The sequence below is a fragment of the Zingiber officinale genome, chromosome 4A, assembly GCF_018446385.1.
Source record: "Zingiber officinale cultivar Zhangliang chromosome 4A, Zo_v1.1, whole genome shotgun sequence".
NCBI classification, from domain to species: domain Eukaryota; kingdom Viridiplantae; phylum Streptophyta; class Magnoliopsida; order Zingiberales; family Zingiberaceae; genus Zingiber; species Zingiber officinale.
The window spans coordinates 3,544,490-3,569,007 of record NC_055992.1 but is presented as its reverse complement, the minus strand read 5'-3'; the positions used below and the strand labels follow the sequence as shown (position 1 = coordinate 3,569,007).

At 37.4% G+C, this 24,518-nt stretch overlaps 3 protein-coding genes and 1 long non-coding RNA gene across 8 annotated transcripts; 2 read left to right on the top strand and 2 right to left on the bottom strand.

The window, feature by feature from the left end:
* Nucleotides 1–1,339: 1,339 nt before the first annotated feature.
* On the bottom strand, nucleotides 1,340–2,601 carry LOC121969311. Its single transcript, XM_042519337.1, has 2 exons — nucleotides 2,325–2,601; nucleotides 1,340–1,827 (listed from the first exon to the last, which is right to left on the bottom strand). Exons 1-2 carry the CDS (start codon nucleotides 2,592–2,594, stop codon nucleotides 1,360–1,362), a joined length of 738 nt encoding a protein of 245 aa, XP_042375271.1. The 5' UTR covers nucleotides 2,595–2,601; the 3' UTR covers nucleotides 1,340–1,359.
* Nucleotides 1,677–10,478, top strand: LOC121969313. 2 transcript variants are annotated; one of them, XR_006108541.1, is made up of 4 exons: nucleotides 1,677–1,812; nucleotides 3,061–3,188; nucleotides 7,582–9,345; nucleotides 9,578–10,478. It is a non-coding gene; the product is annotated as an uncharacterized LOC121969313 (long non-coding RNA). The 2 variants fall into 2 exon arrangements; XR_006108542.1 differs by having other exon boundaries at nucleotides 1,713–1,812; nucleotides 3,070–3,188.
* Nucleotides 9,338–10,240, bottom strand: LOC121969312 (putative germin-like protein 2-1). Its single transcript, XM_042519338.1, has 2 exons — nucleotides 10,129–10,240; nucleotides 9,338–10,064 (listed from the first exon to the last, which is right to left on the bottom strand). Exons 1-2 carry the CDS (start codon nucleotides 10,238–10,240, stop codon nucleotides 9,529–9,531), a joined length of 648 nt encoding a protein of 215 aa, XP_042375272.1. The 3' UTR covers nucleotides 9,338–9,528.
* A 3,210-nt stretch (nucleotides 10,479–13,688) lies between the features above and the next one.
* Nucleotides 13,689–23,552, top strand: LOC121969310 (WD repeat-containing protein 26 homolog). 4 transcript variants are annotated; one of them, XM_042519336.1, is made up of 5 exons: nucleotides 13,689–13,962; nucleotides 14,899–15,802; nucleotides 16,091–16,192; nucleotides 20,502–21,137; nucleotides 23,141–23,552. In XM_042519336.1, exons 2-5 carry the CDS (start codon nucleotides 15,008–15,010, stop codon nucleotides 23,360–23,362), a joined length of 1,755 nt encoding a protein of 584 aa, XP_042375270.1. In that variant the 5' UTR covers nucleotides 13,689–13,962; nucleotides 14,899–15,007; the 3' UTR covers nucleotides 23,363–23,552. The 4 variants fall into 4 exon arrangements, with proteins under 4 accessions (XP_042375270.1, XP_042375268.1, XP_042375267.1 ...); XM_042519334.1 differs by having other exon boundaries at nucleotides 13,689–13,966; XM_042519333.1 differs by having other exon boundaries at nucleotides 13,689–14,010.
* Nucleotides 23,553–24,518: the final 966 nt, after the last annotated feature.

Genomic DNA, 24,518 nt, shown 5'->3' with positions numbered 1-24,518 from the left:
AGGAAAGGAAAGGTCTTCTGCTAATCAACTATAGATCCACTATACCTAGCGCATCATCTCCGTAGGTCTCAGACAAATCAGGATTGATGGTGTAGTTCCTCGTGCTCCTACCACTCCTCTCCTTACTTAAGCTGCGGTAGAATTTATCCTATGGTTAATCAAAATTTAGTATTATGTGAATCAAAAGCATATCAGAAGGGGTCGGCATAGCTAACATGGTCCCTCCGACGGTAGGGTCAATTCCAGATTGAGATGGATCGAATGAAGCTCACGTGTGCACAAGAGGGAGCGAGAGGATATGTTTCGGGGTAAAAGAAATAGCCTCCGCTTAAGAGATGAAAAACTATATCTTAAAGATCTACCTTCATCAAGTCTTATATAGTCGATGAGAAGGAATATCCATGTAAGTTGTCATATAAATCGTAGGCGAGTTATGAAAGCGATTGCACGAGTGCAACGTCACTTGTAAATTACCCGCATACGAGATGGTAGGACAATAAGGGTGACAATCATTGGATTGTACCTCTCTACTATCGAGTCATTACCCAGGTGTCATTTTGAACGTAGGTTACTTCGCTAGGAGCAATATCGGACTAGAGAATATCGTTAACGCTAGATACTCCGTCCTCGTCCAATGATTCCTATAGCTAAGTGGGTCAAAGATTAGAGTTTGTTGACACCCTCAGAGGATGTTTGAAAAAAATGATAATCTCAGTTAGCCTCATTGACTATCTCTGAGGGTGACCGACCCGACCCCACAGAAGTTTTTTACCGATCACTAGGATAAATCGGGAAGCGTACGCGTCGGCCAACCCAGAAGTCTAACATCCTTTGGTTACATCCTCCATTTGGAGGAAAAATTTCTACAAATACGTCGCAATTGTGGTTCAAACTGCGAATACCTGAATGATAACCTGGATGTCTTACTACGACACTATGGCCCCGGGGACTTTAGAGGATGTTTGGAGGTTTGATTACTTGGGGAGAGAGAGAAGAGGACCGTGTAAATGGTAAATCTTTGACATATATATATATATATATATATATATATAAATTTAATATATAATTATTAATATTTGAAATTCGAGGGAGAAGGTATAAATATACGTCAAAGACAACTTATTTATTATTGTTGGAGATTGATGCATAACTTATGCTTTGAATTGACTCGATAAGTGAATAAAAAAATCATCTATTTCTATAATTATTCAGATAAAATTTAAACACCTGAATTATTTTTTAAAAAAATATTAACAAATCATAAACTGTATTTTCAAAATTTTAGAATTATATTTATATATTTAACAAAGGCAAAATGTATGATTAATGATTTTTGCCATGTAAATATTCTATGAAATATTAGTCATCGAGTCGCTGTTCATTGGTTGGTGAGTTGAGGTCAAACTTGTGTCTCTTCTTGGGCTCGCTGCTGACCGGCACGTGCGTCGCACACCTTGGGCACCGCGGCGCCGCCTCCGATACGAGCACGTAGAGGAGGCACGCCGGGCACCCGGCGACAACCATCGCTTCCGCAGGCGGCTGCTCCAGTTCTCGATCGCCTTCCTCCTGCAGCTTCACCGGGGAGGAGACTCCGGTGGACGATGAGGAAGGCGGGGAGGGAGAGCCGTCGGGCCGCCGCCCGGCGCGCTCGAGGGAGGACCGCACCTTATCGAGTGTGCACACGCTCTGGTACCGGGAGGGAGGCGCCATCGCTTCATGTTTGGGGAGGTGATCGGAGGGGGACGGCGGGGGAAGCGCGAGGTCGAGGTTGTGGTGGCGGCGGGGCGCTGGATGCGGTTCGGGCTTGTGGAGGTAGGTCCTTCCGGTCTGTAGTTGATTGTGAATTTAGGGTTTAATAATTGATCAGCAAGAACAATAGCATGCGAAGAATTCTTCTTCTTTTTTTCTTCACGCGTGAACAAGTTATTGCAAACAATACTTTCTTGTGCAGATTCCTATTGTAAAAATTTTTCTTTTAGCAAAGAAATAGTAGAAAAACTTGGTATAGAAGGGATAAAGTGGATTGAAAACAAACCTATTGGATAGTATGTACTATTTATATTAGGTTGAAATTCTTAGTTCACGGAATTGAACGCTAAATTGAAGCAACCAACTTTCTTAGATGAATGCATGAAGGAAACTGAGTTAATGATGGAAGTTAAGTGTATAATTTAAACAAAGAAATCATGCATAAGCAGCCTGGAATAGGATTACAAAAGAAATCATTTTTTTTTCTTTTCATTTAGAATGGTTTCAAAGAAACAATTCACAAAATAGAACAGCTTGAATCCTGAACGGGAAGAATAAGAAGGTTGATTCCTTACCACTAGGTCTAACCGTCTCTCCCATCCGTCAGGAACTCTGAGCTCAAGATCAACCTCAGCAGTTCCGACCACTTGCTCTCCATTTCCAAGTAAATCCCTGGTGACAAGCTCCCTCGTCCTCTCCACTTCCTCATAGCCTCCCGGCCTTCGAGCCAAGGATCTTATGTCTGTTTCCATAGAAGATTTTTTACAAAAAGAGAGTAGAAGAGAAATGAAACTAGAGATGCCCAAAAAGAGTTTGGAATCTGCAGAGCCATACAAAACAGACATATCTTTATAGAAGATAGATATACATACTGATTTCCAGATATAACAAGTTTGGAGGCATTGACGGCGTCAATAAATGAGATAAAACTATTGCAGATCATTTCATGGGCCACACAGATATTGCTAATTAATTTTCTCTTTGACTGTTGATTACACTGTAGATTTCATATCTGGGTGATGAATCCTTGGAGTGAGGAAGCAGAATAATTTCTAGAATGTACTGTAGTTTGAATCCTTCTGCAAATTTTGCTCATGCAATGGATAATTATTTCTTGCATTTTTGGAACATCTGCAGTCGTGCATCATTCATTTATGATGTTGAGTAAATCTGCATGCAGTTGCATTCAGCTAATATGTTTTGCTTTTGCATCTTGATGCCTGGATTAATTTAGGAATTCAGATATGAAGTAGCTTATGGATAAGACTAGTATGTTAAGCATCAAATGGATTGATATAGAACTTGGTTTAGTTATTACAGAAGGGACAAGTAGCATGAGGCCTGGAGGTTGCCTAACGGAACCTGAAATTCCAATTAGATTATTGCAGACAGTGCATCTGATGAAGATACAAGGGTGTTTGTGCAATTCTTGCTGACAGGTTTGTACTACGCAACCGACTTTTATATGATCTATGCTATTGAATACATTTAAATAAATTTGAGATTGCTAGCATAACTATAGTGGAATAGACAAGATCACTACAGTGTTAATGCTTGACAACACAATGTATGCCGTTGGAGGATGTCAGTCAACATCTGAAACATGTCTCAGTTGTTAGGCCATAAGAACACAGATATTTAAATTTAGTGGCTGGAATTGACTTGATCTGCTTAATAAATGGGTCAGTGTTTGTGTAACTTTTACCGCTACTAATCTCTCCTAATTTTCAGTGCCTCCATCTATCTGGAATATTGTTGCCTTTGTAAACTTTAGAAAAAAAAATTCTTTCTAAAGCAATGGCCAAATTCACTATAATGCATGAGAAGGTATCAGTAGTATATTCTACAGTTTAGTGTTCATCACTTATATAACCAAGTTTCCATGTTCAGTTTCATTTTGGCTAACAAGCTTATAATTTTATGAATTACAAATTGCATCATTACTCTTGGTAAATTTGACAGAATTATTAATTCCATATCTTATCCTTTACTATTGCGCAATGATTGAGACAAATAATTTAATTGCACAATGTTTTTCTAGATTTCTTTATTGTTCTGACCACTGGTCCCAAGTATTTGTTGCATGGATGACATAAATGTTTTAGAGGAATTTACCAATAAACCCTTTGTAATTAAGAATTATTAAAAAGATGCTCATATAATTGTTTTTTTTAATAAAATTCATACCTCTTCTCATGATACCCTCTATTACATGACACAAATTGTTTTGCAAAACAACTTGTGGATATAGATATATATAATTACGACCCGTGCCAAGGTTTCGGTCCTGAACCGGAACAATACAGTTTCGGTACCGTCTCGTGTTCTACAAATATAGTTTTGGTATTTTTTTAAATATAAAATATATTAATTAAAAAATAAAATATTTAACATAAATATTTTAAAAATAAACAATATAAAAAATAATCTTTAAAAAAAGGAAAAGATATGAAAATAGATAAATAAATAAAAAATAAAAATTTTATTATAATTTTTAAATTAAAATAAATGACATATAAAATTAATTAGATAATTTTATTAGGGTTTAATAAAGTCTCTTTAGATTATCCCCATCATAGCTAGGAGTTGATTAAAATAATTAATCTAAGTTTTAATTTAAAAAAAAAAAATCTAAAATCTGACACCACTCGAGACACTTGCGCGACTCCAGTACTGCCGTAGGGTCATGCGACCCCTGAGTGGTGGCTGCGGGTGTCGCGTGACTACTTCGGTGCGACCTTGGTGGTCACACGAACCCTTCACGGCGGTCATGTGTTCGTGCGACCCCTCTGTGGCGGCCACGGGGTCACGCGAAACCTCCGCGGCGGCCACAGGGTTGTGCGACGCCTCAGCGGCAGTCGCGGAGGCTGGAGTGGTTATGCAACACCTCTGTTGCTGTTGCGGGGTCACACCCTTTTTTACAACGGTCGCACGACACCTCCCAGCTGTCGTAGGGCTTAGTGCCGGAGTTGTGCCGGTGTCGGTTGTAGGGCGGAACGAGATGTTTTGCCTGTTTCGCCCGGCTCGGCACGACACTTTAAACCATGATATATATATATATATATATATATATATATATATACCAAAATAAATGTTTTAGACAAAAATATTAATATTCTACTTGTATTTTGAGACATATAAGGATCACAATTTTTTATTTAAAGACGTAAATCAGCTTGAAATTTGAAAATTAACACACGTTTAATTTATAAAATAGTTTGTGATTGTATTATATATTAACCCATTTATTAAGGTTCATTTCCACCTTGTTGAACTGTCTCTATTGGAATTGCATCAAATCTTCAATGAAAAAAACATATTTTTTGAACATATTCCTATTTTTGTGCATGTTGCACAGAAATCATGTTCCACGGGACTGAAAAATCCTCATTATATCTGCCATTTCCTCCCTGGTAGAAATGCCTTATCATTAAGACATCTCAACTGCATAAACCACTCAAACTTGTGGTATTTATTGTCCTTGCATATATGTCAGCTTTAACTAGATGTTCACTCGTGCACACAATACTCACTTCATATGCATACACTTTATAATGGGTGAAGTTAAAAGGTGACACACAATTTTACATTCTCTGCCAATTAATTCTCTAATCTCTACCATGCCTAATGGTGGTGTCACTGGAAAGAAGAGATCTACAAGCTATTTTGCATCACAAATTCTACATAAAGAGATCACTCTCATGAAGGAGAGTTTATTACGAATCTTGCACTTTGAAAATGAGGGAGGTGGTTGGCTCCTCAACTGTTTAAATGGATTGATATAGACAGTATCGTTCCTAGTTAGAGGGTAATTGAATGCTGTGAGGGAGGCTTTTATTCAATTCATAAATGAGGTTTAATAAAGTTGGGGTGACTTTTGTTTCTACATTGGCATTAAAATGACTTTTTGAAGTCAATGGTTGAATTTTTTATATGAGCTAGTATATTGATCAAGAACTACATGATCTTTTACCCTTTATATCAGCTGGATATTTGATTCAATTTTTTTATTCTTCCAAGAAAGTTGTTGGATATTTTCTTCCTATTTAAGATTGGGTAAACAAAAATCACAAGTACAGATATTTGAGAGTTAATTAATTTACTATGGGAGTTTTGTCATTATAGTTGAAATCTCAAGGGAGTTGCATCAATTATTAGCCAAGCTGGTCAACCATTGTGATATCTCTATTAAAAGGATGAGGATCTGTAACTCACAACTGTCCCATAAAGAGAGTGGATATGCAATGTTGGACCATCTATGCCAATAATCTTCAAGAAATCAAACTCATAATTAGCTCAATTTTAAATTTAGAAAGTAGACTTGCAAACTGATCGATTTACTAATTTAACTAATTATTGACTTTGAATTTTGTAACTTTATTTAATTATTTATATCCACATAAACTGAAGGTTTATTAAATGATTGTATTTATTGTAGGCCAAAATGACCAAATTTCTTGTTCAAATGGATTAGGTTTAAATTACTATGTAAAACTACTATTTGTTGCCCCGAGGGCAATGGTGCAATAGTTAGATCCTCCAATGAATAACCAAGGGATCTAAGGTTTGGAGTCTGGATTTTTCCTCCGGTGAGAAGTGGGCTAAGAATGTTGGCCATTTGGATGGGCTTCCATGAGCGTTTCCTAATTTACACCAGTGGAAAACCAGTTACCTCAGGATTTAGTTGGTTCGAAGAGCTAAATGCCTGAATTACAAAAAAAAAAAAAAAAAAAAACTGCTATTTGTTTTATATGTGATCATTGATGATTCTAACTTCTCTTGAGAGTCATTAAATTATTGTATGACGATTTAAACTAATCACAGGAGGATTGACTTGAATTGGGTATAATAAGTATTGACTATCTTCTGTATTATTATTCACCAAACTAGAGATTGATATGATTCATAATAAATGTGGATGGTATATTTTCAAATTTGGATCCTTTGGCTTGACCCTAGGCTTCAAAAACTTGTGATAATGCTAGAGTCTTTTAAATCTCCCTGGATGCATTTAATAGACTAGAGATTAATGGAGAAAAATGAATATATCATAAAAAGTCAATATATCAGACATGAGTTATGGCACAAAATATCAACATGGAGACATGAGTGATGGCACATCAAATTGAGGGATATATTATATATCCAACACTTTAATAGTTAGAGACTTGAATAGGAACTCTATGGGAATTCATATTTTGCACTAGTCACACATTGAAGTATAAAAGCAAAACCTTGAGCATTACTTAGACACGGAGGCATCATGCAGAGAGAAGATCTGAGAGCCGAAGACATTTCACCAAGATGGTCAAAGTTGTCGGTGGAGAAATTGCAACAGAAGTGGAGAGATTAAGAAAGGATAGGATGAGAATATCTCTTTTGGAGAACTCTAACTCTAAAATGATGATTTTGATACCATGCAGAAATTGAGAAAAGTGGAAAATCTTATATTTATCTTATGAAATAACCATTCCATGGGTATCTATAGACTCGTGATAAAATTTTAGATTTATTAATGTTAGATTAAACCCACTAGATCAATATTTAATATAATACCTTGAACAACTTCTTATGATCCTAGAAAGCTAAGCTTCAGAATCCTCTTAGCAATAGAATTTAGAGAAATGGCAGCTGAAACTACATTTTATTATTGGAGCTTCACTTCTTAAGTCGTATCAACCTAATTTATCAAAATATATATTGTTGTGTAAATTATGCTAGAATATGTTATATGAAGTGAATTTTCATACTATCTTATTTGAGATTCTAGTTACTGCTGCCGCTTGACTTTCATCAATTGCCTGCTCTTATCTTTAATCCATCCTGCATCAGTTTATGTCAATTCTCCTTCAGTCAGCTGATGGATAAAAATAGAGATCAATTCTGGCAGCATGGAGTGTCTTTCTGTAATAGCTTCCCTCTGCTATTCTTTGCTCAGTGAATGCCATCGTAATTGTTTATGACTTAGTGCTGGATCATATTATTTTGGGGATGAACTTCTCAAGTCCTGCTCTTACAGAGTAAACTCATCTTTCAACTTGGATTCTGGAAGAACACATCAATGTGAACAAGACTTCATTTGAGGATGGTCTGGTGACCAAGTTTCCGCTGTTGCTTCTACTTATCAACAGATCATCAACCCTGGTATTTCTTCTCAATATAAAAGCTTGGAATTAATTTGCTCCAAATAAGGCCAAAGAGCTGACTTGGCTGGTGGTGAAAAATAGAATCAACTCCATAGTCAAGTTAAGATAAATGGTTCATCTCCAGAATGAAAATAATGTATTGTGCACAGATGGAGTTTTTGAAACAAATCGAGAAGTCATTATTTTTTGGCAATGAATAGCTATCCTGGAACTTTAAAGTCTTTCAAAAAGGTGGCAAAGTTGGGAAATTCCTTATGTCTAGCTTGGGTAATCATTTAGAAAGCAAGCCCTGGTATATATTTCGGGAATGAATAGTGGAATTCTGATAAGCTCTTTACATCTTGAATAGAATGTATTATGTTTTAGAGCCTTAGAAGTAACTCACTGGACGAAATATGATTAGAAGAATGCTCATGGAGCTTCGGTGAAGCTTCAATGGAGTTATCTGTTTCTTCTTTTGAACATGGAATTCTGATTGTCTCTTAGTTTTGTTGGAGGCAGCATTGCTTTTGAGATGGTAGAAACTCTCTGAATTATTAGAACTCCTGCTTTCTTTTTCTAATATACCAAGTCAACTATTGTTCGCTAGAATTTTTTTACAAAAAAATAATAAAATAGGAATGTAGTTAGTGCTAACATGCATTTGAAAATTTTAATAGCTTGTGGAGCATTGCTTTCAATCTCTTGTGGTAATTTCTGGGATCACCCTTCACATCCACCAGGTCTCCATAATCTCATCATTCAAGAATTTTGATAGTACCCAATTGAATCTTATGTTTGTGACCATCTGAATGTATAAAAATGTAGGATTGGTGATTGAAACTTGATATTGTTTTTTTTTTTCCTTTCTGTTCTCTATAGCGGTTTTGATACCCTAACCATAAATTGTTAGCTGAATTATCGAATATCGACCTGTATGCCTTTCATCTATGTCTAATACTAATAATTTCTTGTCTTTGCTTGATTTGTTGTCCAATTTCCTACCTATTCTCTGAGATATCATTGCATTACACGTTGAAATAAAACTATGCCTTCACAAACTGTAGATTTTATTTACTTTTTCTTTTTTTATCTCAGCATTTGATTGATATGTTGCAAACACTACTATCATTTAGTTATTGTTTGTTGAATAAGATTCTAAAGAACTCTCTGTTTGGTCTATATGATACATTAATTCCACAGAAGAATGATATTTATTTGTTTCAGAACAAACTTCTGCTTTGAATTATATATGATTCCGATATCTCGAGTATGGAAATTATATCATGCTAGCTGGAGAACTATAGAACTCCTAGATTTTATTATCTAACAAAGCATTTTGCAGAAATCAATGGAAAAAAGTGCAGTCTGTAAAATTGTCACATGGTTCAGTCTCAGATTTTGATTGGCATTACCAATTTGAAAGATGCATCTCACCCTGCTCCATCAGATGATCTTTGATGTCACAAAGGTATGTGTTCCTTGTTCCATTCCATGAAAACAAATTGAGGTTGCCTCAATTAAAACGAAAGGTACATCCTTACATTCAAACCCACACGGCAATACATGCTTTCTTAATCAAACTGATCGAAATAATGAATGTATGCAAACATTGAAATTAACATGTAACATGGTTAAACTCTCTGATATGTTCTCAGAACTTGGCCTGAATTTTATCAATTGTCTCCTTGCTTACTTGGAAGGCCTTTGCAAGTACATCATCAAGGATTGGCGGTGTCGATCCAAAGACAGCATTGGCAACAGTGATTACACCAGGGTTTTGGCTGCTGAGCCCAGCAATGGCCACGGCACTGGCAGTCCAGTTGTTGTATTGATAGTGTATGAGGCCTTGAGGGAACACAAACACATCTCCCTTGTTAAGAACCTTGGTGTAGTGCTTGTTCTCAGGGTTTGAGGTTACAAAGCCGACAAGGATGGTGCCTTCCAACACCACAAGGACCTCAGTGGCACGCGGGTGGGTGTGTGGTGGATTGAGTCCAAAGGGAGCATAGTCGATGCGAACTAAGGAGATGCCGTATGTATTCAACCCAGGAATCTGAACCACATTGACAGGGGTCACCTTGGAACCAACCGCATTCGAAGTGTTACCAGCCTTGTCAAGGCCACTGAAGAAGAAATCATCAACGGTGACCCTCTTCGAGTCCTTACATGGGAGGCCATTAACCAAAGCTGCACGAGATGATATGCATTAGTGACTCAATCTATTTGAATTCGACAAATGCATGATAATCACCTGTCGAATTCTCATCGGCAACACAAAAATCTTGGAGCTGGCCGGGATCAGAAGCCATGGCAGTTATGGAGGCCAAGGCAATGAGGGCGACGGAGATGATGTAGCTCGCCATCTCTCTACTCTCTCTTGCCTAGTAAGAGACACTGCTTACTAATGGATGAGTTAAAGAGTATTTATAGATTTTTTGAACTGTTCATCTCTTCAGCAAAGCTGGACGGCACAGATCCTCCTCAAATTGTTTATGGAATTATAGAGTGAATTAGACTTGCTCCAAATGTTGTATTATCACGGACGTTGTCCGGCAATGGCCAAGTCTTGATGAGTTGCGGGGGAGAAATTCATTGATTTTATTTTCATGCTGTGGGTTCTTGCCATGTGTAGGAGTTGCGTACCAACCGTGTATTATTTTAATATGATAGCCCGGCCCAGCAAGGAAGTTAACAGGCTGAGTGTTTGGCCCGGCCCATCAATACTTCCAAACACTCCATGGCACTCCTATATCAATGTGATTGTGAAAGAAGTAAAGTGACAATTGTTATGAAAATTCTCCCAACTATAAACAAATATTTTATGGTAAAATAAATACAATTTAAAAATATATATGATTGTTAATTTTATTTAGTATGGCATTAAAGTTATGGAGTTTTATCTAACGATAGGGCTTTGATTAGTATAATCTTAACTATTTCTCTTAAATTATGAACGAATATCTATGGTTAATGAGTTATTTGTAATCCACCAAGATTAGAATTAGATAGAGGAAATGATTGCACTTGGGGGCATGGTGCACAGTGGTGAAAGATGATAGTCCCAGGGTGGTGTGATGGTTGAGACATAGAGTGTTGTCATATGAAATTTTAGGATCAAAACTAGATACGTATGATTCGAACATACCTTCTAGAGGCGGAGCCACCTATGGGCTAGGGTGGGTTCTAGCCCCACCTAATTTTTATATCTTATTTAATTAATTTTTTATCCCGTCCCCACAACTCATAAACTATTTCCATTAGCTCCCTCCCTTTCCAATTTCCAATTGATTACCAAAAAAAATAACTACAATAAAAAAACTTGAATTATAATATTTAGTAAGAAATGGTGAAAAATAAATCTTAATTTATGCAGGACATACGCAAGGTTTTTTCTTTTGATTTCTATTATTTCGTCGTCCATTTTCTATAATTTGGATCATGAGATGTATATATTTGAATCCTAGGAAAATTTTCAACCAAACTCGGTCATCACCATCGTCTCCCTTTGAGTTTTCGACAATAATTTTTAGCAAAATCATTGCGTGACCATTTTATTATAACCCAAATAGATTTTGATTCATTTTTGAGGAGTTTTCAATTCGATTCTAGATCTCTGATTTGAGTTTTTTCAGACGGTTGATTGTTAGAAATTTTACTTGCTCAATTTAACTTTGATTTTGAGAGTTTTGAAGTTTGATTCCAGCTTGTATTGCTCGATTTATAGGCTGCTTTGAGTGAGAATTTTATCCATTTGATTTTCAACTAATGTATCGAGCTAATATTATTTATTGGTTGATTTATTATTGTAGTTTCTGAATTGTGAGACTTAGAGATAAAATATGACAACTCTCAAATTATGTTGAATATTTAGTTATGAGTTATTTGAGTTGATATTTAGAGATGATGTTTATGAATTTTTAAGTTTAAATTTTTAGCCTAAAAATTTATTGTTGTGAATTTTTGGAAAATAATTCATTGGTTGCTATATTTGAGAATTATAATTATATCATTTACTTATATATTGAATCTGATATATTTATTTAATTATAGGTTGATTCATCTTGTTTTAACTCTTTCTGACATTTTTTTTTTTTTTTTTTGGAGATTCTATGATTATTTATTCTAATATTGTTGATTATAAGAAAAAAAAAATGAAGAACACAATTTCAATAATACAAGTATATAGTCATATTGACATATTTTAGGTTTATCCTCAATTTCATTCTACTTTTGAGCTCTCCCCAACCGGTCTTATGTTAATAAAAATATTCTATGTTCTTTTAAATTCATAATCTTTACTAAATCTTTCCAATATGTGATTTTTATTGAATCCCAACCAATATTAAATACTTTTATTATATATTTTCAAAAAAAATAATATTCACATATTTTTTTATTTTTATTTATATTTTTAAATCAATTAATTTACGGTATTAATTATAATCAACGTTCAGCCCTATATAGTTTTGAATTATAACTTTGCCCCCTGATGCTTTCCCTCATGTTTTGACCATCTGCATGCACTAGTAGTTAGTAGTCATCCGTGATTTACTTCTTTTATATTGGCCTAGGGACGAGTTGGTAGTGACACTAGGGGCTAGTGAATCACCTTTTATCACACAATGGTGAAGGATGATTTCCATGTAATGAATTTGAATTACATGTTGGGTAATTTTGAACATTGATGCTGTGATAAGGGGGGGGGGGGGAGACCCCACCCCGCTGCCATGGTTGAGGTCAATGTCATGGTGGAGGTCAAAGTCAAGGTGGTCAACGCCCCTATACCACTGGCCGATTCGGGAGCACGCTCGCCCGATCGGGATAATGAAGACCCTATTCGACAGCTCGGTGAGGTTCCGAGCTTCCGACGTATAGAAAGACTGCTAGGTATCTGCAAAGGTACGTCGAGCGGTTTTCCCGCTCATCCAGATAATGGCTCATGGATCAGGACAGCGGGAGAGTCGGTCGAGTGACCTTCCCGCTCGGCCAGATAATACACTCATGCGAGCAGAAAGTAAGAACCCGAGACGGGCGGTTATCCTTCGAGCGGCTATCCCACTCAGCTCAGTAAAAGACACCACTAGCTGGATATTATCTTTTTGGGAGCATGCGCCGTTGACAGGCGGCATGATCGGCGGCTAGTTCAAATAGAAGATCGTATAGCAGAAACTTCCATTGTCACTTTAGAAATATGCTCGGTTCGTTAAGATACTGTGTCAGGGACACTTTATTGATGCATCTAGTTAGGGAAATCTTCGAGAAGCGTGCACGCTTTGGGAAGCATGCACGCGCGCTACAGGAGTCCTATATAAAGGGGAGGGTCCAAGTTTCAGCGGAGATATGCGATAATCTACTATTGCTGCTACTGTTCGTTATTTTACTTTGCTTCCACACGTCGTCGATGACTAACTTGAGCGTCGGAAGGCCAACGCTGAGAACTCCTTCCCTGGCTCGGCACTAATGTAGTTATGGTTGTAGGGTCACGCAGAGTAAGTACACAATCAACCGGAACACCACATCCCTAACTTTCGTTACCCCGACTATCAGATATGATCAAATATCTATAAAATTTGAATCACTCGTGATAATAGAGTATTACTTTAGTTTATTTCTAAAATTAGTCGAATTATAAGAATGATATACCTCCCTTAACCAATAAAATAAAATATAAATATAAATATAAATATAAATATAAATAGAAATAGAGAAATGATTATGAAGAAGAAAACAATCTTCACCTATTGCCCTCAATTCTCTCATGCTCTCCCCTTCCTCACCCTTCCCTATAAATACCATTTTTTTTTTTTATCTCTCACCCTCATCTATCTCTCCCATTTTGCGTCCTCTTGGCTTTGCTTCCACGGTTTGTCGAACCGCTGACCAATTTGGGCCCAATTCTCTGCCAGTACCGCCGCCGCCACCTCTTTGGGTCTTCTCGAGCTTCCTTGCTTGATACCTGAGGCGTCTAGGGCTGCAATCGAGCTCGACAGCCCGATCCCGGCCTTGGATTGAGGGTTTTCGCCTCTTTCCACCTCTAAGTCGGTGTTTGATTGGGTCTTTGCTTGGAAGATTCCGCCTCCCTGCCGTAGGTCCAGGATCCTCCGAAATATTGGTTTGGTTTGGAGGCTTTGGTGTATGCTGCTGATCTAGGTTTTTGAGCCCTTTGTTACTTTGCGCTGCCATGTTAATTTACTGATGATTCTTGAACCGCAGATTGTTCTAGTTATCGGCGATAGTCCCTTGATTATAGAAATTTTGACGGAGGAAAGAGAGTTGATGCTTTTTGGAAAATTTTTAGTTGTTGCTTGTTGAATTTGCCTAGGGGTTACGGATTGTCTTCTTCTTTGATGTTTAGGTGAAGTGTTGTAGAGGAGATCCGTGCTAATTGCTTGCTTTGAACTACTTCCCTATTGTTTCAGATAAGTCTATTTGAAGGGCTCATTGTCTCATAACATTCTATTGTCCATGTGTTCCTCTGGAGTGTTGTATGTTCCTTGTTCTGGCGCAACTGTCAACTTAAGATAACTACTAGACAAGAATTTGCTTTCTGATCACTGTGCCAGCATGTTCAATGTGTATAGCTGAGTGAACTGTGCTACATATTAGTTTTAGTAGGGAATTCTTAACATGTCTATTCTTCTTAACATATCTTGGACAAGCTAACCAGTATCGAACATACCTTATGAATTATCGATAATCATACCTAGCAATCAATAAAGAAAAGGGGACAATCAATACTGGAAGATCTGTTCAAGCTGCAGTCCACTTCTAAACATCTATCCCTTTCAGCTGGAAAAATTACATCTTATCACATTCGGTGATTCTCATGTTGGCTAACTCATGTTGTGACTTCACCTAAGTTATATTCATGTGCTGTGTGCAAGAAAGCATAAAGTTTATGTTGTTAGCCGAGTTTTGTTCCTATCAGAATTCATACTGTTAGTTTTGTAGATGAGAGCGTTTTAGTTACAATAGTTTCTTAGGTTTTAGGGATATTGAAATTCTTCTTTTTTATATGCAGGAATTTGTTTACATATTGGACTCAATACCATTCTACAACAATTGAATGAATCTTGTGTTCAGTTTATAACTTATTCAACTATATCTTTATGGGCTGATTCTGGCATTTCATGGGAGGTGTAGAAGATAATGAACCACCATCAAAACGTGTTAAAGCATCCTCAGTAGATTTGGATAGACTTTCGAATACTTCATCAGTTTTAGCGTATATCAGTCCTTGGGGAGGCCAAATGGCCAGGCCTTTACCATCCCAAGGGAGAGAAGACATCATTGGTTCTAAAGGAGTCATTAAGAAAGTTGAATTTGTGAGAATTATTACCAAAGCCCTCTATTCTCTTGGTTACGAGAGAAGTGGAGCAGTTCTGGAAGAAGAGTCAGGAATACCATTGCACTCTTCTGTTGTGAACCTCTTTCAGAAGCAAGTTCTTGATGGAAACTGGGATGAAAGCATGATCACATTGCATAAAATAGGGGTTGATGATGAAAATATTTTGAAGTCTGCTTCCTTTTTGATTTTGGAGCAGAAGTTCTTTGAACTTTTGGAGAACAATAAGGTAATGGAAGCATTACAAACATTAAGAAATGAGATCTCTCCACTTAGCATTAACAAAAAGCGGGTGCACAATCTTTCCAGTTGCGTTATATCTCCTTCGCAGCGTATCTCACTTGGGTTTGCCAACGTGGGAACAAATATTTCAGACTTACGAATGAGGCTTCTAGATGAGCTGCAGAAATTACTTCCTCCATCGATAATGATACCTGAGAGGAGGTTGGAGCACTTGGTTGAACAGGCTCTTAATGTTCAAAGAGAAGCTTGTTATTTCCATAACTCTGTTGAAAGTTGTCTTTCATTGTACACCGATCATCAGTGCGGAAAGTACCAATTACCTTCTCAAACAACCCAGGTTGGAAGTGTATAGTAGCATGCTATTTATATGTTTGATTCCTTGCACTTAGATACACTAATCTCTGAAGTCGAACTCTACTTGTCTTATACATTCATTCATATTTTATTTTTTTGAAGCTAGGTTTTTTGTCGCTCAGAGTTAGATTTGCATTAATATATTAGCTGTGTGTGTGTGTGTGTGAATAGTTGGATCTTTTGACAATATCTCAATTGATAAATAATCTAATTATTTAAATCAGTCCTACTATTTATGTCTCTCTCAACCATTTTTTCCTCATTATGGCAGATATTACAGGAACATCATGATGAAGTATGGTTCTTACAGTTCTCCAACCAAGGAAAGTATTTAGCATCATCATCAAGTGATAAATCTGCAATTATATGGGAGGTACATTTTTTTAGAATTTGATTTCCTTAGTTTGTCTCTTTGTACAGTTTCTACTAAATCACTATAGTCGGTATTTACTTCTTTCTAGAATCATCATGTGCTTAATGGTGAAACAAACTGCTGGGGTTTTTTTTTTCCTTCTTTTGAGTAGCCTGTGCATATTGAGCAAGTGGCAAAAACCGCCTTGGCTTGCCCTCTATTCTTAACATAAAACCATAGATATTAGTTTAGTAGGAATTAACTGATTGACTGAGCTGTGACTTTTGGATTGTGTTTTTGGCTTGAAAAGTACCAGCATTTTCTAATGTTTGGAGCTCTGTATCACTGAATTGATTGGATCTTACCATTTTTCTCTCCATGAATAAGGAAACAAGTTAAAAAATTTATATCTTCTTTCTAGATGTAATATGGTTTTTTTTTCATTACATGTTATAATTTACACAACTATTGTATTAGTTGTACTGTTCCACTTCACCCTTGGTACATCATTTAGCAAAGCAAAATTTGGTTTGTTTCAGCTATTGGAGAGAACTTAAGATAGATAAGTTAATGAATCTAGGGATTCTTTGTGATGTAGATGCAGTAAGGAACAATTCACTAATTTTCCTGGTCGATATTGTAAGTTTTCATCCTTGTAAATTTTATCCTTTAAATGTCTATCACGTCTCACTGCTGAAATAATTATCCATACTATCTGATAAGTTAATATATACATTTGATCAAATCTACCACTAAAGTTTGGCACATCAACTTTGATTGTCCTAGCCATTTCCTCTAATTGCCAACAAATTGAATTTCATGATTTGTTTCTCAAATGTGTTGGTTATTTGCCTTGCAACACAATAGTTACCCTTGGTACATCATTTAGCAAAGCAAAATTTGGTTTGTTTCTACTATTGGAGAGAACTTAAGATAGATAAGTTAATGAATCTAGGGATTCTTTGTGATGTAGATGCAGTAAAGAACAATTCACTAATTTTCCTAGTCGACATTGTAAGTTTTCATCCTTGCAAATTTTATCCTTTAAATGTCTATCATGTCTCACTGCTGAAACAATTATCCATACTATCCAATAAGTTAATATATACATTTGATCAAATCTAGCATAAAACTTTGGCACATCAACTTTGATTGTCCTAGCCATTTCCTCTAATTGTCAACAAATTGAATTTCATGATTTGTTTCTCAAATGTGTTGGTTATTTGCCTAGTAACACAATAGTGCTTGAATAGCTACAGATGTTCAAAATTTTTATGTTTTGAAAAAAAAGTCAACTTATGCATGGGACTTTTTTCAAGACGTCGAAAGACTTTTAGGAGTTGGGTGATTTGCTTAGCAACTTGGTTAAAGTTGGGTGGCACACTCTTTAGAGTACTCACAATACTATCTTGAGGGTTTAAACAAGTCCTAATAAAGCTTTTATATTGCCTATTGATCCTGTCCGAGTGCTGAGTCGATGGTCGCTGGGGGCACGACGCTCTCGTTGACCCAGCGTGGCCCTCTGAGTGACGTAGGCCTCCGGAGAGAACCTGCAAGCACAAAACCGAGCCGGGAAGGGGTTCCCGGCGACGATCCTCCGACGCTCAAGTCAGCTCCTGGCGGCAAGAAAAAAAGAGTGACGAGAACTGTAGCTACAGTAATGAATAACACATACCTCCGTTGGAGTCTGGGGGTCCTTATATAGGGCTCCCTGAAGGCGCGTGCACGCTTATCAAGATGTGCACGCTTCTCAAAGCATACCTGTAATGAGTGTGTCAGAAAAGCGTGCCTGACGCCATACCTCAATAGCGCGAGCATATCCCTGACGTGACAGTGAAAATTTCCGTCGTACGATTCTCTGTCTGATCCAGTCGCCTACCATGCTGCCTTTCGGCGACACTTGTCTCGAGGAAGATAGAGTTACCTACCCCTTTTGTCTCATACCAAGCCGGACAGAATAACCGCTCGGCTAACGTTGCGGTTGGTCGAGCGGGACATCTGCTCAGCCAATCATACGAAGGCCCTGGCGCTGCTCGTATGAACGGGAGAACCTTAGTGGCCATGGTTCCTGTTCGGTCGAGACGAAAACCACTCAGCCTTCGTCCACTGCTGTTAAGCCGTGCTAGTCATTCACCGGGCGTCAGGAGCTCGGGCCCGAGTCGAGTCGATCTGTCGAGATGCCGGGTTGGCTTTCTGTCGATCGGGGAGGTGATTCGCCCGGTCGGGCGCCTACAGGGTGTTGACCACCTTGACCTCCTGCCGGACGGGCCCACAGGGTGTTAACCACCTTGACCTCCTGCCGGACGGGCCCCACAGGGTGTTGACCTCCTGCCGGACGGGCCCCACAGGGTGTTAACCACCTTGACCTCCTGCTGAAACAATTATCCATACTATCCAATAAGTTAATATATACATTTGATCAAATCTACCATAAAACTTTGGCACATCAACTTTGATTGTCCTAGCCATTTCCTCTAATTGTCAACAAATTGAATTTCATGATTTGTTTCTCAAATGTGTTGGTTATTTGCCTAGTAACACAATAGTGCTTGAATAGCTACAGATGTTCAAAATTTTTATGTTTTGAAAAAAAAGTCAACTTATGCATGGGACTTTTTTCAAGACGTCGAAAGACTTTTAGGAGTTGGGTGATTTGCTTAGCAACTTGGTTAAAGTTGGGTGGCACACTCTTTAGAGTACTCACAATACTATCTTGAGGGTTTAAACAAGTCCCAATAAAGCTTTTATATTGCCTATTGATCCTGTCTGAGTGCTGAGTCGATGGTCGCTGGGGGCACGACGCTCTCGTTGACCCTGCGTGGCCCTCTGAGTGACGTAGGCCTCCGGCGAGAACCTGCAAGCACAAAACCGAGCCAGGAAGGGGTTCCCGGCGACGATCCTCCGACGCTCAAGTCAGCTCCTGGCGGCAAGAAAAAAAGAGTGACGAGAACTGTAGCTACAGTAATGAATAACACATACCTCCGTTGGAGTCTGAGGGTCCTTATATAGGGCTCCCTGAAGGCGCGTGCACGCTTATCAAGATGTGCACGCTTCTCAAAGCATAATGAGTGTGTCAGAAAAGCGTGCCTGACGCCATACCTCAATAGCGCGAGCATATCCCTGACGTGACAGTGAAAATTTCCGTCGTACGATTCTCTGTCTGATCCAGTCGCCTACCATGCTGCCTGTCGGCGACACTTGTCTCGAGGAAGATAGAGTTACCTACCCCTTTTGTCTCATACCAAGCCGGACAGAATAACCGCTCGGCTAACGTTGCGGTTGGTCGAGCGGGACATCTGCTCAGCCAATCATACGAAGGCCCTAGCGCTGCTCGTATGAACGGGAGAACCTTAGTGGCCATGGTTCCTGTTCGGTCGAGACGAAAACCACTCAGCCTTCGTCCACTGCTGTTAAGCCGTGCTAGTCATTCACCGGGCGTCAGGAGCTCGGGCCCGAGTCGATCTGTCGAGATGCCGGGTTGGCTTTCTGTCGATCGGGGAGGTGATTCGCCCGGTCGGGCGCCTACAGGGTGTTGACCACCTTGACCTCCTGCCGGACGGGCCCACAGGGTGTTAACCACCTTGACCTCCTGCCGGACGGGCCCCACAGGGTGTTGACCTCCTGCCGGACGGGCCCCACAGGGTGTTAACCACCTTGACCTCCTGCCGGACAGCACCACACCCCTTCTTTACCACCGGATCACCTATGCAATCTTGAAAATGCAAAAAGTCTTTGTAAAGGCTCTGGAATCTCCATGCTAACATCCCCCCCTCTACCACCGGCTCACCTGTGCAATCTTGAAAATGCAAAAAGTCTTTGTAAAGGCTCTGGAATCTCCAAGCTAACCTCCCCCCTCCCTTCTTTACCACCGGATCACCTATGCAATCTTGAAAATGCAAAAAGTCTTTGTAAAGGCTCTGGAATCTCCAGGCTAACCTTGAAGTTTTAATGTACTCATTATATGTGCTTAAAATAATTTATATGTACTCATTTTGTTTAGGTTAATTGCTAGAAGGACAAGTAGATGGAACATGAAATAGACAAGTAGGTCCTTCTAAAAAATCTTAAAATAACTGCACTTTAGCAATACTGTATTTCTATCCTGCTTTGATTAGCAGGCAATTCCATACTGGTGATCCTCTAGAAAATTCACTTTCATATTTGTAGATGGCATCTAATTTCCCAATGTTCTCCAATCGATCTTATAAAATTTTGTTCAATTTCAGAAAGATTGGTTCCCTTTGTCTAATCGGTTAAAGATAACTTTGTATTTCCATTGTTGATATTTACTCTGTCTTGTAGTAATTACTGTATGTCATTACCACATTAGGTTCATGAAAATGGAGAATTCACTCTGAAGCACCGACTAATTGGTCATGAGGAGCCTGTCCTAATGGTTGCTTGGAGCCCTGATGACAGTCGACTTCTAACTTGTGGACTGGAAGAGGTTGTGAGGCTCTGGGATGTTTACTCTGGTGAATGCCTTTACGTCTATGAAAAGCTTGGTATTGGTGTTGGTCTGATATCTTGTGGTTGGTTCCCAGATGGAAAACGACTATTTTGTGTTGTTACTGATAAGACTATTTGTTTCTATGATTTGGATGGAAAAGAAGTGGACTCTTGGAAAGGGCAGCGAATGAGTAAAACCTCTGATGTTGTGGTCTCAAATGATGGTAGACATTTTATAACTTTATGCAAAGAAACAGCAATCTTGGTGCTAGAAAGGGGAACAAAAAATGAGAAATTGATAGAAGAAGAGCAAACAATTACTTCATTCTCTCTATCAAAGGATGATAACTTCTTACTCATAAATCTTATAAATCAGGAGATTCACATGTGGAGCATAAAAGATGAGCCAAAACTTGTTACTAGATACAAAGGTCACAAACGCTGCCGTTTCGTGATAAGGTCTTGTTTTGGAGGGTTTGAGCAAGCTTTTATTGCTAGTGGAAGTGAAGATTCACAGGTATGCATCCATCATAAAAAAAAATTGAATGCTGATAAAATTGTACTATCTATTAGTTTGAACTAGAACATAGGGTCTCTATGGGTCCTCTGGTTTATTTTTTTTTTCACTTACTCCCTGCTATTGGTACTTTTTGCTTGCTCTATATTTCTCTTGTAGGATAAACTACAAAATGATTTGTATTATAGAACTAGATTTTCACTGTGTGATCAGAGTGCATTCACAATTTGGAAATTAAAAGCTATATTACTCAGACTTACCGTTACTCCCATATCCATGTTGACATGAGACGACACGGGTATGGGTATATAAAATGAGTCATATGAGCCAGAGTCATCTATGGAAGAAGAAATAGAAAGTGGGAGGAAGAAGGAGACATGGTTTATGAAATTTACCTCCTGGCAGACAGATTGTCACATTGGGGAGGGAGGGGAGGAGCATCACATGGGAGGCTTGCGTTGTGCAGGAATGATTGTGTAGCAGCAGAATTGCTTGTGGAGGGTGGCATTACATAGAGAGGGAGAAGAACGTGATCGTGTCCGAGGCAGAAGATCACCGTAAAATTATGTTTATAAAACATATAACATAAGTTATATTTCAGCTTATAACTGATACAATATAACTTATTATCTGTTGTGTAAGATAATATATCTTATCACTTACAATGTAAAGTCTTGTATTATATAGCATAAATTTATAATTAGTATAACCCAACTTCTATCTTATTCTATATCTTATAACTTAATAATAGGCTATATAAGTTAGATATCTTATAAGGGAATAAGGGGTTTATTAAATAAATAAATTTATTTTTTATTAACTGAGTTATAATATGCATCCCATCTAGTAATTTGTGTATTATAAATTATTAAATAGATTAAGTTAATATGTTTAGTTTAGCTATATTATTGTTGTATCTCCATACTTGTATGATAAATTTAGACTCTTTTTTGTCAAATCCTTGTGTCTCCAAATTTTGAAGGAAAAAAAAACCATTTGTTTGACACAGATTCATTCCCGTGTCAAAATTCTTCATACCTGAGTTTGACTAACACGATCAAGAGCACTTTGCTAGATTGAGCTACAATGTCCAATTTGACGATGAGTGACCTTCTCAACTAGATGTGCAATAATATTGTTCTGATACTTCAATTACCTAAATGTCTAATGCCACTGCTGTATGTTTTGTATGCTAAGAGTGGCATTATATTCTCATAAAAAAGTTGGATCAAACAATTAAGAAATATTGAAATAGAATTTATATGGAGCTGTTTAGATCACATGCACCTAACAAGCCATGTGTAAGTGTTGGGAAGGTAGGAACAATGCAATTGACTCATTGTTTTTAGGGAACATATATCCATCTGTTCTGTGTATCTGAAGTATAAAAACATCTTATTGGCATTCGACTTTCTAATTCTTTGTTAAGATTGTTCTCGATGTCTTTTTTTCGGCAGGTCATTGAAGAAATGGTGGTAAGCAAAAAAGGTTTACTCAAAAGCTTTCTTTTAGCCTTTTATTTTCTGTTCTAAAGCTGATTGGCAATGTGAATCATATTAATCTCATAATAATATCTGAATTCAAATATCTTCTGTTGCATTTCCCTCTTATCGAGCTTCGGATCCATATGAAAATGGCATAGAAGCGTGCTCACCCACCAACATGCACATAAATATTAAGACATTTGAATTTATCTCAGTCAAATTTTTATATGATAGGTCATCCGCATTATTAACTGCTTAGCTTTTGATTAAACTTATGAATAAGAAAAAAAAGTTGGATCTATTTCAATGATGGAAAATTGCTCTTTTTGCTCTAATCTGTTTGCGTGTCTTAATCTTAAACTTGTAAATAAAATTTGTGCTAGCAAAGTAACTTATTACTTGCTAGATAATAGAAACAATAAATATGAACTCATGAAATTTGATTATTTTTGAACGATTTTTGGTATTGTGTATTAGGCTCAGGTGGTTTATTTGTTACTGTTGCTTTTTTGTTATCAGGTATATATATGGCATAGAGGTTCCGGAGATCTCGTGGAAGCTCTCGCTGGACATTCCGGCACCGTCAACTGTGTTAGCTGGAACCCGACAAATCCACACATGCTCGCATCCGCCAGCGATGATCACACAATTCGCATCTGGGGATTAAGCAAGGTTAACCGGAAGCACAAGCAGAAGCACAGCAATGGGATTGTTCACCAGTGCAATGGAAACAGTAAATGAGCAAAAGATGAAACCAATCAAAGTTCTGATCGTCGACTAAATGCATTGTTTGTAAATCCTTCCCCTCTTGGCATCGATAGCACTCGCCTTTGTAACGGTACAGTTGCTATTTGCTGACATGAAGATCCAACGACTATTTTAATTTGTAAGGTGATTTCGTTAATTGAAACAAGACGAAGCTCCAGACGTATCCACAGTTCGTTTGCCTCTTTTGAAGATGCCATTTTCTTGGAAATTACTTTCCTCAAGTCCAAAAATACTCTAATGCCCATTGGTAAGGTGATGAATGTTATGTTCATCCTTCCTAGAGAGATAGTAAGCTTTATTTTGTTGAGGTAGTTATTAAGGATGAAAATGGGTTGGATTTAGATTGGATTTTATATCTTTCGTTTCTATCTCCGTTTATTATATCTATCCTCGTTTCCATCGGATCTTGTATAGAGAAGGAAAAGATAGATTTTTTTTTATTTTATATATATTATTAAATCGGGTATTTAAGTCAAGTATGAATATGATTCTATCAAATCCGTCAGCATATCTAAATCTAAAAGTCTCGTATTTGATTATTTAATTAGGTTTATAAAATATATTCTATCCTTCTCCATTTTGAATCGGATATTAAATTTTTCATTAAATTTGGAGAATTTTTTCTTCGGATTTAGAAGAAATTACCAGTAGTTACATAAGCAAACTGCTATTTTTTGCTCAATTTTTTTTTTAAAAAGTTTTTCTTATCCCATTTTAAATAATATTTGGTGTTAAATAATATTTATCTTTTTTCAGATATTTATTTATATTAATCCAGTATCCAAGTCTTCAGTCTATATCAATTTTTGAGATATCAGCCAAAATAATTGATATATTAAACAACTCAAATTAAAATTAACCTAATAATTAGAGTAATGATCCAAATACAGCCTCTAATAATGGAAAAAAAAAACATAAAATCATCATCTCTATCATAAAATATTTAAATTAAATTCCTCACATTGTTTAGAACTACAGTAGTTTCAACCATGAAAACTATTATAATATATGATTGATTTAATTGTTATATTATTATATTTTTTATTTCTGGACTACTCTACCTATCCTATAAATATATAACTAGGCATGTTTGGTAGAACTATTGAATAAGATAATTCTATGTTCTTCT